This window comes from Patiria miniata, unplaced genomic scaffold (assembly GCF_015706575.1).
Source record: "Patiria miniata isolate m_02_andy unplaced genomic scaffold, ASM1570657v1 HiC_scaffold_20, whole genome shotgun sequence".
Classification (NCBI taxonomy): Eukaryota; Metazoa; Echinodermata; class Asteroidea; order Valvatida; family Asterinidae; genus Patiria; species Patiria miniata.
Genome location: NW_024037059.1, coordinates 6,125,287 through 6,145,872, shown reverse-complemented (window position 1 = coordinate 6,145,872; position 20,586 = coordinate 6,125,287). Strand labels below are relative to the sequence as shown.

Here is a 20,586-nt window from a genome sequence, read left to right as displayed (position 1 = left end):
TTTGTCAACATTGGATGGTAGTTGGCTCCAGGGACACTGTTAAGGTACTTGGAATACTGGTTAGATACTTGGACACTGGTTAGATACTTGGGACTTTTGACACTGCGTTGCTAAATGGAACAGTTACTGCACCAGCAAGTCTACTGCCTTGAACTCAAAAGTCCATCACAAGTCCATCACAAGTCCATTACAAGTCCATTACAAGTCCATCACAAGTCCATCACAAGCCCATCACAAGTCCATCACAAGTCCATCACAAGTCCATCACAAGTCCATCACAAGTCAATCACAAGTCAATCACAAGTCAATCACAAGTCAATCACAAGTCATCCAGTCCAAAGTCAATTAGCAAGCTTTTCAACTCAATCTGTGCCTTGTTAGTTATGACTGGACTTGTGACTGTTTGTCTGATGTACCCAAGTACCTTGTCTACAAGTTAACCATTTTTGAAGCAGTTGATGTGCATTTGTGTAACGTTTGTCTCAAAGCTTACATTTACACAGTAAATTGTAACAACTACACTAGCAATCAGACTGAGGATCCATGAAATGGAATCGGAGTTCAAGACTCTATTTTAACTTTGTCAATCACAGACTATGTAATGAAAAGAAGAAATGATACTGACCTTCAAAGCCATCAGTACAGATACAGTCATATCTGTTGACACCATCGATGCAGGTACCACCGTTAGAGCATGGTCCACTAGCACACTCATTCACATTGATCTTACACTCCGGTCCGGTAAATCCTGGCAAGCATTCACACTTGTATCCAGTCTCCTCTGTCAATGTCTCAGTGCAGGTACCGTCATTTTCACATGGATGATAATCACATGGAGTCAAGACCAGTTCACAGTGTCTGCCACCATAGCCGTGGGGACATGCACACTGATATCGATCATCTAAATCTTGGCAGGTTGCACCGTTGCTGCAAGGGTTGTTGGCACACATGTCTATGTCAATCTCACAATGATTACCGGAGTAACCTGTGATGCACTGACAGTGATATCCGTTATCAGCATCCACACATGTACCATTACGCTGGCATGGGTTGGATTTACACTCATCTACATTAGTCTCACAGTTATCTCCTATGAAGCCGTCAACACACAGGCACAGATAGTCTCCGTCTACATTAACACATGTTCCATCATGTTGGCAGGGATGCATCAGACATTCATCGATGTCTTCCTCACACCTGACACCAGTGAAACCAACATCACATGCGCATGTGAATCCACTGGTCTGACTGCTACATGTACCATCATTCTCACAAGGATCATTCACGCAGAAATCTATCAGGAGAGAGCAATCATCACCTGCAACAACAAAAAGACAAATAACTAGAGTTTCTATTTGCCATCATAGTGGAATGTCACAATGTAAGACCTGACCCGCCCCCTTTTTTCCCTAAGAACCACCCCTCATCCCATTACCTTGATATCCAGCAGTGCAGGTGCAGTTGAACCCATTGAGTTCATCCACACAGGTAGCTCCATTGAAGCAAGAATCTTGCTGGCAGTCAATCGCATCAGTCTCACAGTGTGACAGAGTACAAACATAAGACGTGTCCCGCCCCCCTTTTTTCCCCTAAGAAACGCCCCTCATCCCATTACCTTGATATCCATCAGCACAGGTGCAGCTGAACCCATTGAGTTCATCCACACAGGTAGCTCCATTGAAGCAAGAATCTTGCTGGCAGTCAATCACATCAGTCTCACAGTGTGACAGAGTACAAACATAAGACGTGTCCCGCCCCTTTTTCCCCTAAGAACCGCCCCTCATCCCATTACCTTGATATCCAGCAGCACAGGTGCAGCTGAACCCATTGAGTTCATCCACACAGGTAGCTCCATTGAAGCAAGAGTCTTGCTGGCAGTCCATCACATCAGTCTCACAGTGTGAGCCGGTCAGACCCGCTGGGCATTCACAGCGGAAGGACTCCAGTTGCTCCACGCAGGTTCCACCGTTCGAACATGATGCAGCAGTGCAGAAAGTTTTTACTGAGGAGGCACAAGAAATGAAACGGATTCACAGTACAGCGCCAAATAGGTGACTTTTAAGTCAACTTCCTATGGGATCCGTGCACAAGTATCCACTCAACAGTAAGAAAGGGAGAGTTGGGGGAGACCACTAGGAGGGACATTGGAACGCATTGCCAATGACGCCTGATGTCATGCGGAAACACTATGGCTTTTTGTACATTCCGAATTAAAATGAGTCGCACGTACTTCGCAATATATGCATGCAAGCAGTACACGCACACACTGTGTCCCATTCACTGGGCTCTCAAAAGTGGTAAAAAAGCGCCCTCTCTTGTTCACACATGGAGCCCATAGCTCAAGACAAGAGATTCCGATGCCGTCTTCATTTCTGTCTGGTCTATAAGCTCAAGGTAGTCTCCAATAAGCATTTGCACTTACAGCTACACATGCTCAGGTCTGTGGCTCCTTTGACCTGTGTTATATGCCTGGTGGGGCACGAGTGACATGAACTTTGACCTTGCTGGGGCTGGTAACTATGAAGCGGGCACAGGACACACGGCTGGATCCCAAAAGTGGAGAACGACCCGGCGGGACACATGTCTGTGAAAACAAATCATCAAGGGACATAATGTATTATTTCAGCAGAGGACAATCGTAAGTCATAATATCAAGGGTGTTAATTATTAGGTATGCTGAATTTGTAATTTTTCATTTTCAATCACAGCAAGACATGTTTGATTTATTCATTGATGTCAAATACCAGATACTACTGTAACATAGACTCCTACTACACCTGAAAATCAATACTGTTTATCAAAATCACTTTCTTGTAAACTTCCAGGTTCCCCTTAGTACTCACATCTTATGATCCAATGAATGACTTTGCATACATCATGCAACCCATACCTGCACAGTCCAGTAAGCTTGTGGATCCAATCCTGGCCGTAGACTGACCAACTGGACATTGCTGACAGGAGACTGACCCAGCCTCAGACTGGTAGGATCCTTTCTCACATTGGACGCACGGCTCAAGTCCGGTGTTGGAATACTGACCGCTAGGACAGAAGCCTGAATCAGGTGGAAGAAAACGTCAGAAGTACAAAAATACAGAAGTAACCTTTGATGAAATTTTTTATATGGGTAATGTCAATTGATGGTTTTATTACATTTACAGACAGTTGCTGAGAGTGCTTTTTACAGTGCAAAATACAAGGGCAAAATTCAACACTGCAAATTTGTATTACAAAACAAATGAAATTTTGCATTCGGTGATGTGATGTATTTTGTAAGCCCACTTTTACCCGCTCTGACATATTTCTATGGGAGAAAATATATTAAGAAAAAAAAGAAGAAATTTTAAACAAATTTCAGCTGTTCTCAGCAGCAAGTTTTCAGTCATTTTGAGTGCTTTCACGGAGAGGCAACTTTACTTACAAAAAACTCAAATCATCCCACGTCTTGCCCAAAATGTTTATTGATCAGTTTCGTTGACCAACAAGAAGTTACAAAGTTAGCTATCACAATTTATATCTATATCAAACAAAGCTGCTTTGTGCTACAACAGACATCAAATCTGAATCCTCCACTACAGAACACCACAGGGTGGGGTTCAATGTGATCGGTTTATTAGAGAAGACTAAAGCAGTGGCGACTCTTCACAGCTGTTTTTGTACTCACGTAGGCAGTCAGTAAGATTGGTGGAGCCAGCTAGGATGGTGGAGGTTCCTGTGGGACACATCTTGCAGGTGTAATGTGGCTCCTCATCTTCATCTTGATACTGACCGATAGGACAATCCACACAGTCCAGGGTGGCATTGTCAAAGAATTCACCCACTGCACAACTCACTGCAAGAACAGAAATTAGGTGACGGAAAAAAATGAAGGTAATGGTTCCTTTAATAAAAAAAATAAATAAATAACCCACAGAATTTTTAAAAAGGTAATGGACACCATTTGCAAAAATTGTACCTTTGTACCAAGGAACAACAATACAATCAATCTAAAGTAGGTAGGAATTTCAGCTCCGTAGATAGAATGCTTTAGAGAGAACTGGAAAACAATGGTTCTTCATTTTTTCTTGACGCAAAGCATAGACTGCCGTTCAAAGCTCAACGATCGCAACGGCATTGATGTTAATTCCTCACTTCTTGAAAAATGATAGCATTCCAGCTCAATGATTTCACAGGATGGATGATCCTACTATTTACGTGCAGTCAAGTGTCATTTCTGAATGTTTGAAAACAGTGTCCATATTCTTTAATGCTAACAGTTTTAAAAGTTTTAGTTTCTCTTGCTTTTTTTGTGACAAATTTTGTTTTAGTTTAGATGGTAATAAAACGAAAGACATCTACTGAGATAGATTGACCTACCACAGGTCATGCTAAGAGTAGGCAGGTACCCATGGAGACAGGCTGGACCAGGTTCAGTATAATCAAGCTGAGGTTGGGAACTAATCTCCATGCCAGGCACTGAAAGCCCCAAGTCACCACTGTCAGCCATGACTTGTACGTTGTCCACTATGTCATACAGTGCGTCATAACCGATCCAACTCTCGTCTTCGAATTCGTAATCCGACATGGTTGGATCTTCGGGCAGTTGGTAATTCATGCCGAAGGATACCGTGAAGGTGTGCGACATTGTAGACCGTCGACTGCGTTTGAATGGAATTGGTTTGGGTTTTCGTCTCCGCTCAACCCAGCGATTCGATGGCAGCTTCCCTTTTGCGCGCATGTCGGCCAGCCACTTCTGGGCATGCTCAGTGAGCTCATCCCAACCGAGCTCTGGAGAGCTGGCGTTCAGCTGGTCGAACTCAAATCCAAAGTCCAGTGACGATTCGTGCCAGATGCCGACGTCCCGTCGATAGATCCTGCCTCTAGAGGGAGCACCTCTAGCGAGAGCGCAGGATACCTCTACGTTGCTCACGTCACACTCGGCCACATTCTGGGTGCAGATTGCACCGAAACCACTCTCGCTGGATAGAATCGCGATAAACTGCTGTTTGATCTTAGCTTGTGCGTCAGGAGACGAGCAATCACCACTGAAGTAATGTAGATCAGTCAACACCTTCAACTGTCCGGGCCGTACCCTCCCTATAAAAGCAAAGAAAGCGTTCAATCAGTTTCACAATGATATACCACTCCCACCAGTTTCAATCGAACCATACTGGGACCCATGTCTGAACAACTTACGAGCACAGTTGGGGAAAACCCCAGGAGGGGGAGACCACATTCCGTTCAGGCCGCAAGTCAGAAAGGTGCGCGAACCGTCACGAGGACCCACGTCGTAATTTGCGTTGCACAACATGGAGCAGAAGCGTCCGTAGGCCCAACTGTCGCACGCCTTGGCACCGTTTCGTGGTGCGGGCAGATCCATGCACGCGTGGGCTGTGAAACATGCAACAAAAGATTGAAATAATGAGAATTGAAAAAATTTAATGAATGATTGTAATGAATTCAATCATTTACTTGGGAGGCAAGTAAATGAAGACAATGATTGAACTACATGAAAACAATGCTTGAACTAAATTAAACAAAAGCTCAAAGTGCACAAATTGTCGAGGAAGGTTCTCATGAGAGCAGTGTTAGAAATCTAGCAGTTTGGGAGATGACAGAAGAGCAACATGCTTCGCTGAAAATAATTTACAAGCAACAGTAACATGTAGCAATTCGTTTTTGTCTGTATCATGTTGCAAAAGGGGAAGACACTAAAATTGTGCACTTTTTTTGCAATACATTCATAAGTAAAGCAACCCAGAAACAGGACTCTCTCAGCTCTGTAATATTTCTGTATGAGCTCTTCAGCTACTCTCACATTGAACGTTTATTCATAAATACCTCAGACAGTTTAGCCATTCCTATTGGTCGAGAGCCTGTCACGTGGCCGGTCTTAAACGGATGATAAAGACATGGCTAGCTGGTCTTAAACACTTACCGAAAATTACCTGATAATTGCTGATAATTACCCTCGCCTCCGGCTCGGGTAATTATCAGCACCCAGACTCTAAGCAGTCTTAAACAGAGTGATTAAAACCTCTCGAGCACACATTTTCCCTTATTTAGAAGCCTGTGAAGCATACAACAAATCTCTCACGTGTGATGGTGACAGTGAATTGGCACATGGTGGTCTTGCCGTTGTCCAGATTAGTTGCGCTGCATTGGATGATGTGAGTGCCCCATTGCATGGACGAACCATTCTGCTGATTGCAACTAATGTCCATTGCATCGCCCGTCAGCTCACAAAACACCGGCTGCAATGAAACAAGATAAAACAACTTTACGCTTCAAACTTCAATACCTTCTACCTTCAATATTTGATCCAAAAAAGCTCATATTAAAGGCATGTGTGATTATGATTTGTATTTATAGTAAAAGAAACCTGGAAAACTATTGTCAAAACGCTCGCTTGGATAAAAGATCCTACTGGTACTAAACACCCCGTGAAATTATTCCCTGTGGCTTTGCTGTCATTAACAAGAAATCTAGAAATGAAGGTGATTTCCAACGATCAGTCAATCGACTGATCTTTGGAAAGAAAGAGTGCTACTGACGACATCTGGTTTCATGATCAAAGGTTGTGCATTATTTTTTCAAAAAGTGTAATATCCACTGAGCTGAAACTTCAACAGGCTAGGTTTTGAACATTCTTCTTTGGATTTTCAGTGGTGTTATTATTGGAAATGGAAAAAAAGCATAAAAAGCAAAAGATCATATATGCCGTGAAGAAGAATTTGGCAGATATTGAGAGATACATGTACTCTAATCTGCAGTGCATCAGTACACTTAAGGGAAAGCCTAACAAACTAAAAGTTGTTTAGGAAAGAAGAATATGAGGAGCATGAAAAGTATAAAAATATCATGAAGGCCTCAGAAACAAATACGACTTTTCTGGCATGCGACTGGGAAGTAACACCAAAAAAAGAGCAAATTCCAAGCTTTGCAAGACTTTATAGAGTGTTTCTCAATTTTTAACGGCATAAGTGTGAAGTAAAAAACGAGGAAGTCAGCTGATCCGAGGAAAAACTGCATGCCTTACTGACATAGCTCTTACCTCTGGCCATGTGATCAGGGTCTTAACTTGATCAGTTGTTAGATCCTGGTCCTCTGGACAAGACTGAAGGACAGGAGACAGGTTGTCTGTTGAAAATTGAAAGAAGAAAAAAACCCAAAATACTTGAAATCTGCTTTTATTGAATCGTTCATTGATTTAATGGTGATTGCTTTCAATTTTACCGACCAGTAAGTACTCCCTGGCAAGTAACAATCAATTTACAGGGTTCCAAATACAGAAATCTTAAAATTGAATTTCCCTGACTTTTTCTTGATTATCCCAGGACAAAATGACCAAATTCGACACTTAAAATAAGCTGGCCAGTCGTCACACTGAAGCATGGGATGTCGCTCCCTTTCTGCAGTCAAGTTGGACACAAGACCACTGAGCACCAGTAAAGCATTCATCAAGTATAGAGCATACATGCATACCAAAAGGAAGTTTAGTAGATTGAAATGCAAACTAGAAGACTGTCACAGCCAAATACTATGCATCATCAGGTATGGGTTGTGCAGGATTCCATGATTTTTTTCCCATGCCTTTTTTTCTTGGAATATCAACTTTCCATGACTGCTTAATGAAACAAACTTCCGTGACTTTTCCATGACTTCCATGATACTAGCTTTAAATTCCAGGATTTTCCAGGTATTTTTCCATGACTATGGGAACCCTAACAACAGAAATGAAAGTGTACCTTGAATGTTAACGCTGAAATTGCAAGCCACACTGTTCCCTCCAGCATCAGTGAAGATGTACGACACGTCGGTGTCCCGAGTGAAATTGTACGGTGAGGTGATGTCCGATGGAGTCTTAATCACGGTCAGTTGGGCACCTGAATTGTCAGCAGCCATGGGGATATCGAAGGATAGCACAACGCCCAGCGTTTGGCCTGACATGGAGCCTGATAGAGAGCCTGGGCAGACACGGAGGGTGGGCGGCACTTTGTCTGTCATAGATAAAAAGTTCATGAGAATTATCTTACCAGTAATAAATTACAAACAGCTAATAATGTCTTCTTGGGTTTAATCTGATGTATGTGACAAGTTTGGGCATATATATTCACTTAAAAATAAAGTTGTGTACAAAAAAGAACGTTCATAGCATTACATGCATGGGGAATATAAACCTTTTCTGTGAGGATTTTAATCTCGTATTTTTGACTTACCCCGACACTGTACATTGAGTGTAGATGGATTCTGGTCCCACGTTCCGTTAGACAGGCATGTCAGCCTCTGATGGTCTGCAGGGCCTACCAAGTCAAATCCATTGCGGCAGTAGAATTGACAGACACTGCCGTAATATGGGTGGATGGGACCACGACAGAAGGATGGATAGACACCCCCACCCAGGGGAATCAGCTGATCAGAAAAGGGTGGACAGCTGGCAACTAGAAGAGAAAAAAAGTCAATCATGTTTATTATTATTACTTAAACCAAAGAATTTGTTGTATAACAATATTGGCTATTTCAATTTCTTGTAGTATGGAAGTTCCACAATCATCGTGAAGTATAAACTAGACAAGCAAGCCAAGTCCAGCAGGTCCCAGAGTGCACACAATTCTCTTCCATTGATTCAGAATGGCTATTGACTGGAAGTCTTGTCATGCAACTGGTCTGCACAATGGGCCGGATTCAGCCCATTCACAGGGTAGTCCTATACATCAGCACTGCCCGACACTCTTTACCAGCTACACCAGTCTTGAGCTCACAAGTGAGGGGGAGTCAGTCAGTCAGTCAGTCAGTCGGGGAGTCAGTCAGGGAGTCAGTCGGGGATCGGGGGGGGGGGGGGAGGGGGGGAGGCGGAGTCAGTCAGACAGTGAGATAGGTGAAAGAGGACAATGGGCTGGCTTGTCACAAAAACATTGTTTTTTTAACAAGCCACTATGACTACTTTTGAATACTCTGTGGAAAGTTTGTACACAGAAACTGACCACACAAGTTTTAGATGACAAAATTATCCAGCAGTGGATAAAGGAAGGAAGACCAGTTTCATATTTTCCAGTGTTTTGCCAGAGTTGCTGGCTGACTTGTGTTATTTCAAAGACTAACTTGACCTTGATTGGACAGCACAGTGCATGCTGACGTAAGTCCAGTGTTGTGGCCACAAGTAAATCAAAAGTCCATTCCTAAATCCAGTCAGAAGTCACAGGGCATGGGCAATCACAAAGGAAGGCTTGTGTCACAAAGTGAATGCAACATTGAAAGGAAAGTTAACAAAGTTAAGGTCTATTTCACATTTTACAGTATTTTGCCAGTGTTGTTTCTGGACTACATTTTTTTCAAAGGCAAGCTTGATTTGGAATTGACAGCACAGTGCAAGCTTATTTGAGTCTCAATGAACCCCTATGACACAACCTAACCCCAGACATGATGTGAACATGCACCATTCTTGTTTTGGAACGATGCTGGACAAACATGCAGGATACAATATTGTTTATGCTACACTCACTTCGGCAGGATGGTCGTTGACCATTCCAGGCCCAGTACATCAGCCCAGTGCTGGCATTCCTGGAGCAGGTAGCAGTGTCAGAGCCCTGTAGCGTGTAGCCATTCTGGCAGCCGACTTGGCAAGTAGATCCGTGGCTGTTGTCACACGCCGCGACAAAGTCGCCGTAAAACGGCGGGTTGAGCTGTCGGCATCGGTGAACTGGAACGAATATAACATCTGATTTATAAATACCTGAGACAGACTACCTATTCCTATCGGTCGAGAATCTGTCACGTGGGTGATCTAAAACAGCCATTCAAACACCGCTCGGTATTGCTTAAGACCAGGCGGAGGACCCTGTGCTCAACACCACATGCTCACAGGATGCATCAAGCATACAGACTACAGCTAAGTGTGTGTTTGAGAACCTCCTATATGATGGCCATATTAGGAGAGGCTGACCACATTGCATACTCATCGCACACCTTTGAAGTGACCAGAACATGGAGTAAAACTGCAGAACAAAATCTTCAGAAATTTGTCAACTTTTTAACTGCTTATGGTTTTGACCAAAAAGGTGTTTACGAACAGCAATAATAGTGTGATGGAGCAGTTATACACATGATGTTGAACTGGTCAGGTAGCTGGTTACCAATAATAGCATTGGTTTTGGCTCATGCCATTACAGGGAACCAGGCCTCCAACTGGTTTTAAACCACATGCTTACAACTGCTCCATCACACTTTCATCCCTTTAATCTGCAATGGGAACTTATAATGCAATGATTGCAATCTACATCGGACATTAGTGTTAATGTCACACCTTTAACTTGGACTTCAAAGTCACAGTTTGCCTGGTTCCCTGCGCCGTCGGTAGCCGTACACCTGAGTGAGTGTTCCCCTACTGGCAGCGTCGCTGGTTGTTGGACGTTGCAGGCTATGGAGGGTGTTTCTCCTGAGTTGTCTGTTGCTGTCACGGTCCACGTCACAGTGGCTTCGGTTGCGCCTCGCGGTGCGTATGTGAGGATATCCAGCGGGCATGATGTGAAATGGGGAACCTCGTAATCTGAGGGTAGAAAGTCCGGATTTCTGGTCGGTACACTTAGGGATTTCTAAATGGTAGATAATGCTGAAAAGTTACCTAGGGGACTAAACCAACAAGAACGGGGATTGAAGAATTGTTTTGGATGAACTCATCTGCACAGTGCCTTCTATGGCCATATCTCGCCGTGACAGAAGGCGATACCTTGCCAACATAGGCCTGGATAGCTCAGTTGGTAGAGCACCGGAGGGCAATCCGGAGGTCGTAGGTTCGAACCTTGCTCCAGTCAATTTCTCTGTTCAACTTTAAAAATTATTATAAATAATGCACCTTGTCAGTTTCCTTTAGTTTGTGGTTTATTTGAAAACTTTGATTGACAAAAACGCTCATCGCGAGAGGTTTTTGTGTGTGTGTTGAACTGACAAACAAGAGATTTAATATAATGAATTTGACGATATCGAACAAATCCAAAACGTGATCAGAGCAGAATCCTACCTATGCAGGTGAATGCAGTGCTGTCACCTGACCAATCCCCGTTACCCAGGCAACGGATGAAGTCATAGGACGGAGGATCCACCCTGTAGCCTGACTGTGAGCAACGCAGGAAACAGTTATCGTTGAAGGTCGGGGAAGTCAGGCAAATAGCTGGAGATATCTCCATACCAGCAGAGGGCACTAGAGCTGGACAACTACGCTCTGTGTGGAAATAGAAACAGATATATCACAGACAGTTGTCATTGAAGGTTGGGGAAGTCAGGCAAATAGCTGGAGGTATCTCCATACCAGCAGAGGGCACTAGAGCTGGACAACTACGCTCTGTGTGGAAATAGAAACAGATATATCACAGACAGTTGTCATTGAAGATTGGGGAAGTCAGGCAAATAGCTGGAGATATCTCCATACCAGCAGAGGGCACTAGAGCTGGACAACTACGCTCTGTGTGGAAATAGAAACAGATATATCACAGACAGTTGTCATTGAAGGTTGGGGAAGTCAGGCAAATAGCTGGAGATATCTCCATACCAGCACAGGGCACTAGAGCTGGACAACTACGCTCTGTATGGAAATAGAAACAGATATATCACAGATGCAATATTAGTCAACCTACCCAACCTATGGAGTTTGTAGACTGTTGAGTGACCAGGCCAACATCTGGACACCGGTGTCATAGGAAATTTGAACTCCTATGAAATCTGGTCTCTTTTACATTTGATGGATTCTATCTATTACACGTGACCTGTCAGTCCTAACTATCTTCACTTAGGCATGTGCAATACAATCAAGTTGTCCGTATTTTACACTTCAAACTAGAGAGTCAGCATCGCCATTGTAGTATGCAAGCCTTCCAAGCTGTGATTGATGGCACAAACTGTGAGAAAAACATGGGAGCCAATATCAAGTGCCTGGTTGGCAAGACTACCGTTCATGGTACAGGTAGTGACCATCATGCCATTTGATAAAGAATTTGCAGTTAACTTACTTGAAAATAAGCTCTACTGTCAGTTTTCAACGCATGACATGGTTGCTAAACAAGCACTTGCCTACTGCAATGGTGGCCAATCACAGGAAAACCTCATGGTCACATGGTATTTTGATGTTATACGATTATTATTCTCACAAAGGGGTTTTCAAAATTCAGTGTAGAGTAATCAACTTTGCGTACCTTCACAGGAGAAGTTGACCACATCCCACGTGCTATTTGCAAGACACATAGACTGTTTGGAACCAACTCCACCGTAGCCATAAGGACAGTACCAGCTGCAAGTGGTGCCCAGCACTTCAGTGGCTGGTGGGTACTGAAAGCAACCCGAGCGTATAGCAGGGAGCCGGTCAGCCAGGGCTGGGCAAGTGACCGCTGAAAAAACGAACCAAACCTCACTGTGAAATTCCTTTACTAAACGCAACACAAGAACAACCACAACTCTTCATATGTGTCAATTTTGGGGCAATTTTTTCCCCCCTTTTTATGAAACTTATAAAATTAATGCTGTCCTTATATTCTTAAAATTCCCACACTGATGGTAATTAAGCTGGATATATTTTTTCAACACGATTAGCTAGTTTTTCTTCCCAGTTATGGAAGCATACATCAAATTTTAAAGGGACGCTAGGTCCTGGAACAGCCCAATTGGGCTACAAAACGCACTTTGAACGAGATTGTGTTAATCGGAAAGAACATTTAAAACTAGGATATAAACATCCACATAACTATCCTTTAAAAACTGGGCGATTTGGTGTTATTCCTGTATTATGCGTGCGAGAACGAATTTCGGGGTCCACTTTTGCAACCCCATAAATTCGAGCTGTTTGGATGCTAGTTGTGATTTCATTCGTAAAGTGTTCGCCTTTTGCGGACGTTGAAGAAACCACATTTTTTGCATTGGTGATTGGTCACCGCGCGCTGTTCCCGAGACATGTATATCGAACACTGTATGAGAACGACACGAAAAACGTATTCGTACTACTCCATCGTGTCCGATGTAAACAACCGGGGATTTTTCCCCTTTTCTCAGGAACGGTAAGACATTAGGTTGGTTTCCTTTCAACCACATGTTTGAAATAGGATAAAGTAAACAATCCAAACCATGAAATTTTTGGGGATTTCAGGACCTAGTGCCCCTTTAAAGAGGATTTTAAGCTTGCACTTGTTCAACGCAGCTGTGCGATTTTCTCATTTGTCACTGGTGACGTATTCATGTGGTGGCTATGTGATCGTTACAGTACAAAAACTGAAACCAATACATTCTTCTCATCAGATTTGGAAAGTGATGATTATATGTGAGGCGTCTGGCAAAAATGAGACAGCTAGAACTTGGCAGAGGTTGAAATAAGGATTTGCGAGTATTACGAAAGAGAAGAAAATCAGCCTGACAAATACTGTCTGTTGCACTTCAATCTGACATTCCATTGACAAATTCTATAGCCGTTTAAAGTTCGACTTGAAAAATAATTATTAATGCTTGTATTTCTTAAAACGCAAAGTTCAACTTGTCAAAAAAGTAAAACACTGAGAGAAGAGCCTTTACAGTTTTGACTGTTTTGTAGTCGTGAAAATGAAATATGCCAATTGTTTTTTCTTAAAAACACATTTATTCCACGATTTTTATACTATTTCTTTAAAATATGTGTTGTGGACATAAAAAACTACAAATATCAATTACGTGAACATCTTGGGCTTGTCCCAGACCACTCCACTCGCAAATCCTTGCCACTCAGCTGGTTGACGCCATTCATCTGATCACTGTCGATAACTCTCTGACAGGTCCTATTACTAGGACCATCCAGGTCATAGCCTGCATTGCAGGCAAAGCTGCAACTGGCTCCGTAGATGTTACTGGGGCACTGGACCAAGGAACCACTGGCAGGGGCTTGTAGAGGGCGACAGCGCAGAACTGTGAAGGGCAAGGGTTAAAGAAGGAATGGAAATATAAAGGGATACAGGTGGAATTCTGGGAGGACTTTACATGCTGGATAACATTACGTCATCGCACACAAGGTAGCGTTTGAAAACAGCTCCTTTGTTTTGGGGTTTTCGGGACACTTGAACTTGTATGTTCTTTGAAAGGTCCCAGTCCAATGTGGCTCCATGTGCCAAGAAGAGAGGGTGCTTTTGGACCACTGATTGAGAGCTCCGTGGCAAAGTACACAGGATATTATGAAGGTGTACAAAGGCAAAGCATCTTCTCATGAGTGTCAGGGGTTGTCAGCAATGCATTCGAATGTCTTACAGTAGAGGGGGTACATATGCACGGAGACCACAGACCAATGTATTAAGCCCTCCCCCATGATATTTTGACCAATCACAGCCATGAGTGAGTAACCAGATGCATGAATTATGCATGACCTGTGCAGCTGTAGTTGCACTGAGGAGACGCATTAATGACTGCTGTAACGAAATCTTAACAGAGTAGAAATACTGTGCTAAAACAAGTCATGATTTCTGGTAAAACTGTACATTTAAAAGAAGAGGAGCCTAGGACTTGACATCAGAGGACACTCATAATTGGAGGCACTCATATGAATGTTGTAAGTCTGCTGCTATCTACAACTATTTGGCTTCAATATAGCCTTACCTTGTACAGTGACGTACACATCACAGCGTCTGCTGTTCATGGCAGCATCTGTAGCAGTGTATATCAGACGAGTTGTACCCTCAGTGAATGACGAACCTGAACCGAGGCTTGGGTCTTGACTGTACACAAACAAAGCAAGATTTGTACCATGAATGCTTATGAGTGAAATGGTAAGAATAATTCAATGAGGTGACATGGAATGGAACATATTTCAATTGCACGAATGTAAAACATTCATTTTTTGATTTATATTAAATAAATTGTTGTCATTAGAGCTATGTTATAGCCATGTTATAGTGCTATACTACAGTGCTATGGAACTTTTATTTACCATGGAATGAAATTGTTACTATTTTTTGCGGTGTGGCCGGGCCCTGGGTCGGGCCAAGTAATGCAATGATACGTGATCAACAACCCACCAATGGGGATTTATCCAACATTGCTAATGTTGCTAGCATCATGACTATGAGCGTGATCCCTGGCTGCATGGCTTATATGGGTTTATGGCTTCTGACTAGCAGAAACTGAACAAAGATACTGACAAACTGGGGAACCACCAACATAGGGCTGGATAGCTCAGTTGGTAGAGCACCGGAACGGCAATCCGGAGGTCGCAGGTTCAAATCCTGCTCCAGTCAATGTATTTGTTAAACTTGAAAAAAAGTGTAGGACAGACTTCTTTTTTTTCGATACAGACCTGCTCACAGAGAAGTCATCAGAGTTATCCGTGGCCTGTGGCGTTAGGAAATTGACAATAGTTTGTCTCATGTTGGCCGGTGCAATTTGATTGACATACACGGGGCAGTTGTCCGTGAAGACTGGTGGCTGATGATCTGCCAGGACAAACCAACCAAACTATTATTCACTTGATTCAAAATGGCTAATTTAACTGGAAGTCTTTTCATAAAAATAATAATAATAATAATAATAATAATTAACCTGGATTGGACATTTGGGAGACATGGACTTATGCACACAATTTTTCAAACTTAAATGTGCCCTAACCCAATATTTCCTAGTCCTTTCTCCACGAATTTCGGTATGTTTACTACTTAGACCATGAGCAACAAATATAACCTAATGGCGACGATAAAATTGTGTCTCTAAAGGGGGGATGTGACATTAGGGAGACATGACCGATGTCTCCCACCGTTTGAAGAAATTACGATACCGTGTCTCCTTAATGGTATCTTTACACGTATATTAATAATAATAAACATTTCTACCGCGCATTTTTCAAGTAAAATTGATCAAATGCTCCTTACAATAAGAACAATGATACTTCAAGTTATTTAAAATTCGATAAAAATACACATAAAGCTACAACAATTAAGTCAAATCATAAAGATAAACTGGTACGTGAGCACTAGAGATAAAATACAAGTTACTCATTTAAAACCCAATAAACTGTTAACTTCGAAAAAGAGGAAACCCCATTCAATAAAATAAACAGAAAATTAAATTTTTTTTTAATTCATGCACCTCGTCTGGGCCAGATTCAGCCCATTCAATGGTGTTACAGGGTAATCCTATATGACAGCACTGCCCGACTGTCCTCACCAGCCTACAACCAGTGTAAGTCACAAGTGACAGTCGGGGAGTCGGTCGGTCAGTCAGTCGGTCAGTCAGTCAGTCAGATAGGTACAAAGAGGACACTACGCTGGCCCTCTGCAACCAGCCAAAATGACAATGTTACACACTGAGTTTACCTGAGCAAGAGACTGGGCGTGCATCGCTCCACACTCCTCGGTCAGTACACACCTTACTGAATGGACCACTGAGAGAGAATCCATCATCACATGTGAATGTACACAGAGTGTTGTAAGGAAGTTCAGCCTGGGAAGAGCAGTCACTTGGTTGCACTGTGCCGTGAGTCAGATTCAGTAAGCCATTACACACAACAGCTGCAATGAAGAATAACAGAATCTTGTTGATTTGATCTTTAGCCTTTCCACTTCTTTAGCACTTGTTGCCAGTTTCTTAACGTAAGTGCTAAATTGTAATACAGTGTACATTTATTCACTGTTCAGGCAGTTTTGGGCGCTACAGGGAGTACTGGGCTGGATGGTTTGCGACAGTATAGTGACCAAACGGTAAGTGAAAAGTCCGTTTAGTCTTGCCTTACCTTCACAAACTGGTTGCACTCCGGTCCACGTCCCATCAGCCAGACAAGTCCTCATGGTCCTACTCTGGGATGTATGGTTGCTACGGTAACCAGGATTACACACAAAGGCGCAGGATGACTGGTAATCCACCACCTGGTCGTTGCACCCTGATATGTAACCGTTGGGGACGGCTGGTACTTGGCATGTGTTGGCTGGTGAGAAAACAATAAATCGAATAATGATATTGGAACTCAAGCTGCAAAGCTTGTTATCACTTTTGATGTTGCATCATGATGAGAGAGTAAATGATACCACAAGGTCCGTCACATTAAATCCATTGTTTATCAATACATTTCGCTTACATTTCAACTTGTTTTGATATCTTACTTTTTAATACCCCATTTTTTTAAAAGTAAACAAAGCAAACACAACCTGTCACGAATATATGCACGGAAAATCAATGAAGACAAATAAAAAATATAAAAATCAAGTTTAAGCATACTTATGACTGAAACACTGTCAATAAATTTGGGTGATGGTCAAATGCAAAAAAAAAACATGTTTCTTCAAGGAGCTTAAGTATTACTTTTCAAGTAATTCTGTTAACCAAGTTTCACATAATTGCATACAACGCCTTCTTGAAAATACTTACGGACACACTGTACCGATGGGCTCTGCCAATAACCCACTGTGGAGGACGCTATGTTCTTGACGCACTCAGCTGTAACTTGTTGGCTGCCATCTGACAGTGTGTAGCCTTCCTCACAGCTGATGTTGCACACTGAACCAAACACAGCAGCATTATCACATTCCCCTTGGCCTGACACCAGACTGGTCTCACTGTTCTGGGGACCGTACAACGGCGGGCACCTGGTGACTATTGCATGAACGGGAACAAATGATATAAACTGGGGTAAAATGGGATAAACAGGGTTAATGGGATGCATACTGAGCCAAACACAGCAGCATTATCACATTCCCCCTGGCCCGACACCAGACTGGTCTCACTGTTCTGAGGACCGTACAACGGCGGGCACCTGGTGACTATTGCATGAACGGGAACAAATGATATAAACTGGGGTAAAATGGGATAAACAGGGTTAATGGGATGCACACTGAGCCAAACACAGCAGCATTATCACATTCCCCTTGGCCTGACACCAGACTGGTCTCACTGTTCTGAGGACCGTACAACGGCGGGCACCTGGTGACTGTTGCATGAACCGGAAAAAATGATATAAACTGGGGTAAAATGGGATAAACAGGGTTAATGGGATGCACACTGAACCAAACACAGCAGCATTATCACATTCCCCTTGGCCTGACACCAGACTGGTCTCACTGTTCTGGGGACTGTACAACGGTGGGCACCTGGCGACTGTTGCATGAATGGGATAAAACGGGATAAAGTGGGATAAATTGGGTACACATCATGCTATATACGGCAGCTTTATCACATCCCCCTTGGCTCAATATCAGAATGATTGCAATGTTCTGGGGACCATACAACCGCGGGCACCATGGTGACTGTTGCATAAATGGGATAAAATGGGGTAAACTGGGTTAAACCAAACTGGGATAAATTGGGTACGTATCATGCCATATATGCCAGCTTTATCACATTCCCCTTGGCCCAACATCAGAATGATTGCAATGTTCTGGGGACCGTACAATGGCGAGCACTTGGTGATTGTGGTATGAATGGGATAAAATGGGATAAAGTCGTGTACACACAGAGCAATACACAGCAGCATTATCACATTCCTCTTGGCCCGACACCAGACTGGTCTCACTGTTTTTGAGGCTGTACAATGGCAGGAACCCGGTGACTATTGCATGAATGGGATAAAATGGGATAAATATGGGGTAAATGGGGTACACACAGAGCAATGCATGGCAGCATTATCTCAGGGGTGATGAAGCGCCATCTGCCGTCCCTCCGTTGAGTCCAACGTTAACAGAGTATGCAATTAAACAAGAAAAAAAGACCTAGGTTGGTAATCGGGGCCAAATTAGACGAATAACTTGACCAAAATAGAGTGAAACTTGGCTTGATATTGCCATTACCTATGATGTTCACAACGACACTGCAATCCCCTTCGTTACCGCTGCCGTCCACTGCAGTGTAGACCAGACGATGTGTCCCTTCCTGGAATATGGAGCTTCTATTGACTGGTGCCGGCTGGCCATTAATGCTGTCCAGCGTCGCGATACCACCACTGGCATCCACCACCTGAATGATAAGGCAGGTGGTCACATTGGGGATCAGGTTGGCTTAGCGGTACGGTCCTCGCCTTCCACCGCTGTGACCCGGGTTCGAATCCCGCCTGGGCCATTATGCGATTTGGGTTTTCAGTCCCTTCTTGATTCTGTGGATTTTCCCTAGAATATCATTCTGGGGTTCTCCTCCCACCACTGAAACTGGAATTTCCTTCCACATCTTCCACCAAGGGACCCCACTGGAAATAAGTCTAGAGACTTTCGTGGATTATCCTGGCCAATTGGCAAACAATTCCATACATACATGTATACGTACATAACTACTGAACAAGAGACACGTCTAGTACAACTGGTCTGATTTCACTGATTCAGATTGGCTATTCACTGGACGTCAACAGACATACGTTAATTTGACTATAATAAGATCCTTTCGTTACCACTATTGGTTCCCACTCGTAGCCCACAACTGCAAAGTTGGCCCTCTGTCCTGCAAACAGCGTGATGTCAGGTGGGCACATCAAAGTGGGTGGGGTTGTATCTGTTGATATTGAAAACATACAAAGTGGGTGGGGTTATATCTGTTCATATTCAAAACATACAACGTGGGTCGGGTTATATCAATTAATTCAAAATGGCTATTTACTGGAAGTCCTTTTATGCATCTGGTGAACACACAATGGGCAATATTTAGCCCATTAAGGGGTAATCTTTCCAGCTCTCTTCACCGACCAACAACAGAAGAAGAGAACACGCCTACCTGTGCACTGTAGAGGAACGCCATCCCATTGGCTGGTCAGCTGACACGTACGACTAGCTGAGCCGCTACTGGTGAATCCCAGGTCACATGACGCCACACAGATAGTGCCGTAACTCTGCCTCTGGTCTGTATCCGTCACCGCCACTCCATTGAGTGTGCAGGACAAAGGCAGGTAGCCTGGTGTACCAGGCATCTCCAGTGGATCACATTGGACCGCTGTGTGTAAACCAAGCAAATTTGGATGGTTGAAAAATGTTTTGAAGTCTGCTTACTAGGCCAATGCTGTAAGATTGCATAAGCAGGTTTGAGCTCCTCTGTTACATTGGTTCAAAACAAACTAGCTCAATGATTAGGAAACAGCAGCACAACATTGATAATAAAGCAACGTTGACTGCTAGCAGCTCTTAAACAGGAATTCATATGCGTTTGCGCAGTGAAGGGACACCCACGTATCAATGCTGCATAATGCTGACTTGTTGCTAAGATCCGCTGTTTGTTGGTTTGTACACAATACTCCAATGTATTAAGTTCCCCTGTCTGAAACAAAACTTCTAATAAGGTCGACCTGGAGTCGCCCCTAATCTATTTGGTTCGGCGCGACTCTGGAACGCCTGTCTGAACCGGGGCTTAGTCAAACTATGGTTAACAACAGTTCCTGATCTAACGTGTGCTAAGGTTTATCCTATTAATCTGGCAAGACACCTCATGTGCCATTGTTCATTTACAGTAGTCACATTTGAATTTATACGTGAACACGTATTAGTTTTATCTACAAACCATTTCTTTGCGAGCAATTCCGTAAAATGAAACGTAAGTCTGACAACAGGATGGACAAGGACGTAAAGGAGTTTGGCCTGTAATTGTTTTCCACTCATTAGATGTCACAAATTAGTGATGTATCACATTCACTTTCCCACGGAGTTGTCCTGGGGT

The 20,586-nt window shown here is 43.2% G+C and overlaps 1 protein-coding gene and 1 non-coding gene across 2 annotated transcripts in view; one reads left to right on the top strand and one right to left on the bottom strand.

The window, feature by feature from the left end:
* Positions 1-20,586, bottom strand: part of LOC119727273 (sushi, von Willebrand factor type A, EGF and pentraxin domain-containing protein 1-like) — a 46,004-nt gene that overhangs the window by 12,251 nt on the left and 13,167 nt on the right. The window contains exons 12-35 of the mRNA XM_038199130.1: positions 19,654-19,869; positions 19,334-19,434; positions 18,744-18,909; positions 17,329-17,553; positions 16,697-16,888; positions 16,281-16,475; positions 15,269-15,404; positions 14,572-14,690; positions 13,660-13,890; positions 12,162-12,353; positions 10,994-11,194; positions 10,280-10,522; positions 9,479-9,676; positions 8,196-8,417; positions 7,725-7,976; positions 7,031-7,116; positions 6,074-6,230; positions 5,173-5,367; positions 4,354-5,073; positions 3,662-3,829; positions 2,891-3,052; positions 2,423-2,584; positions 1,793-2,002; positions 626-1,318 (exon numbers count right to left, since the gene is read on the bottom strand). Coding sequence (XP_038055058.1) covers positions 626-1,318; positions 1,793-2,002; positions 2,423-2,584; positions 2,891-3,052; positions 3,662-3,829; positions 4,354-5,073; positions 5,173-5,367; positions 6,074-6,230; positions 7,031-7,116; positions 7,725-7,976; positions 8,196-8,417; positions 9,479-9,676; positions 10,280-10,522; positions 10,994-11,194; positions 12,162-12,353; positions 13,660-13,890; positions 14,572-14,690; positions 15,269-15,404; positions 16,281-16,475; positions 16,697-16,888; positions 17,329-17,553; positions 18,744-18,909; positions 19,334-19,434; positions 19,654-19,869 — 5,442 coding nt within the window. The remainder of the gene's footprint in view (positions 1-625; positions 1,319-1,792; positions 2,003-2,422; positions 2,585-2,890; positions 3,053-3,661; positions 3,830-4,353; positions 5,074-5,172; positions 5,368-6,073; positions 6,231-7,030; positions 7,117-7,724; positions 7,977-8,195; positions 8,418-9,478; positions 9,677-10,279; positions 10,523-10,993; positions 11,195-12,161; positions 12,354-13,659; positions 13,891-14,571; positions 14,691-15,268; positions 15,405-16,280; positions 16,476-16,696; positions 16,889-17,328; positions 17,554-18,743; positions 18,910-19,333; positions 19,435-19,653; positions 19,870-20,586) is intronic.
* Positions 15,137-15,209, top strand: Trnaa-ggc. The gene has a single exon. It is a non-coding gene; the product is annotated as a tRNA-Ala (tRNA).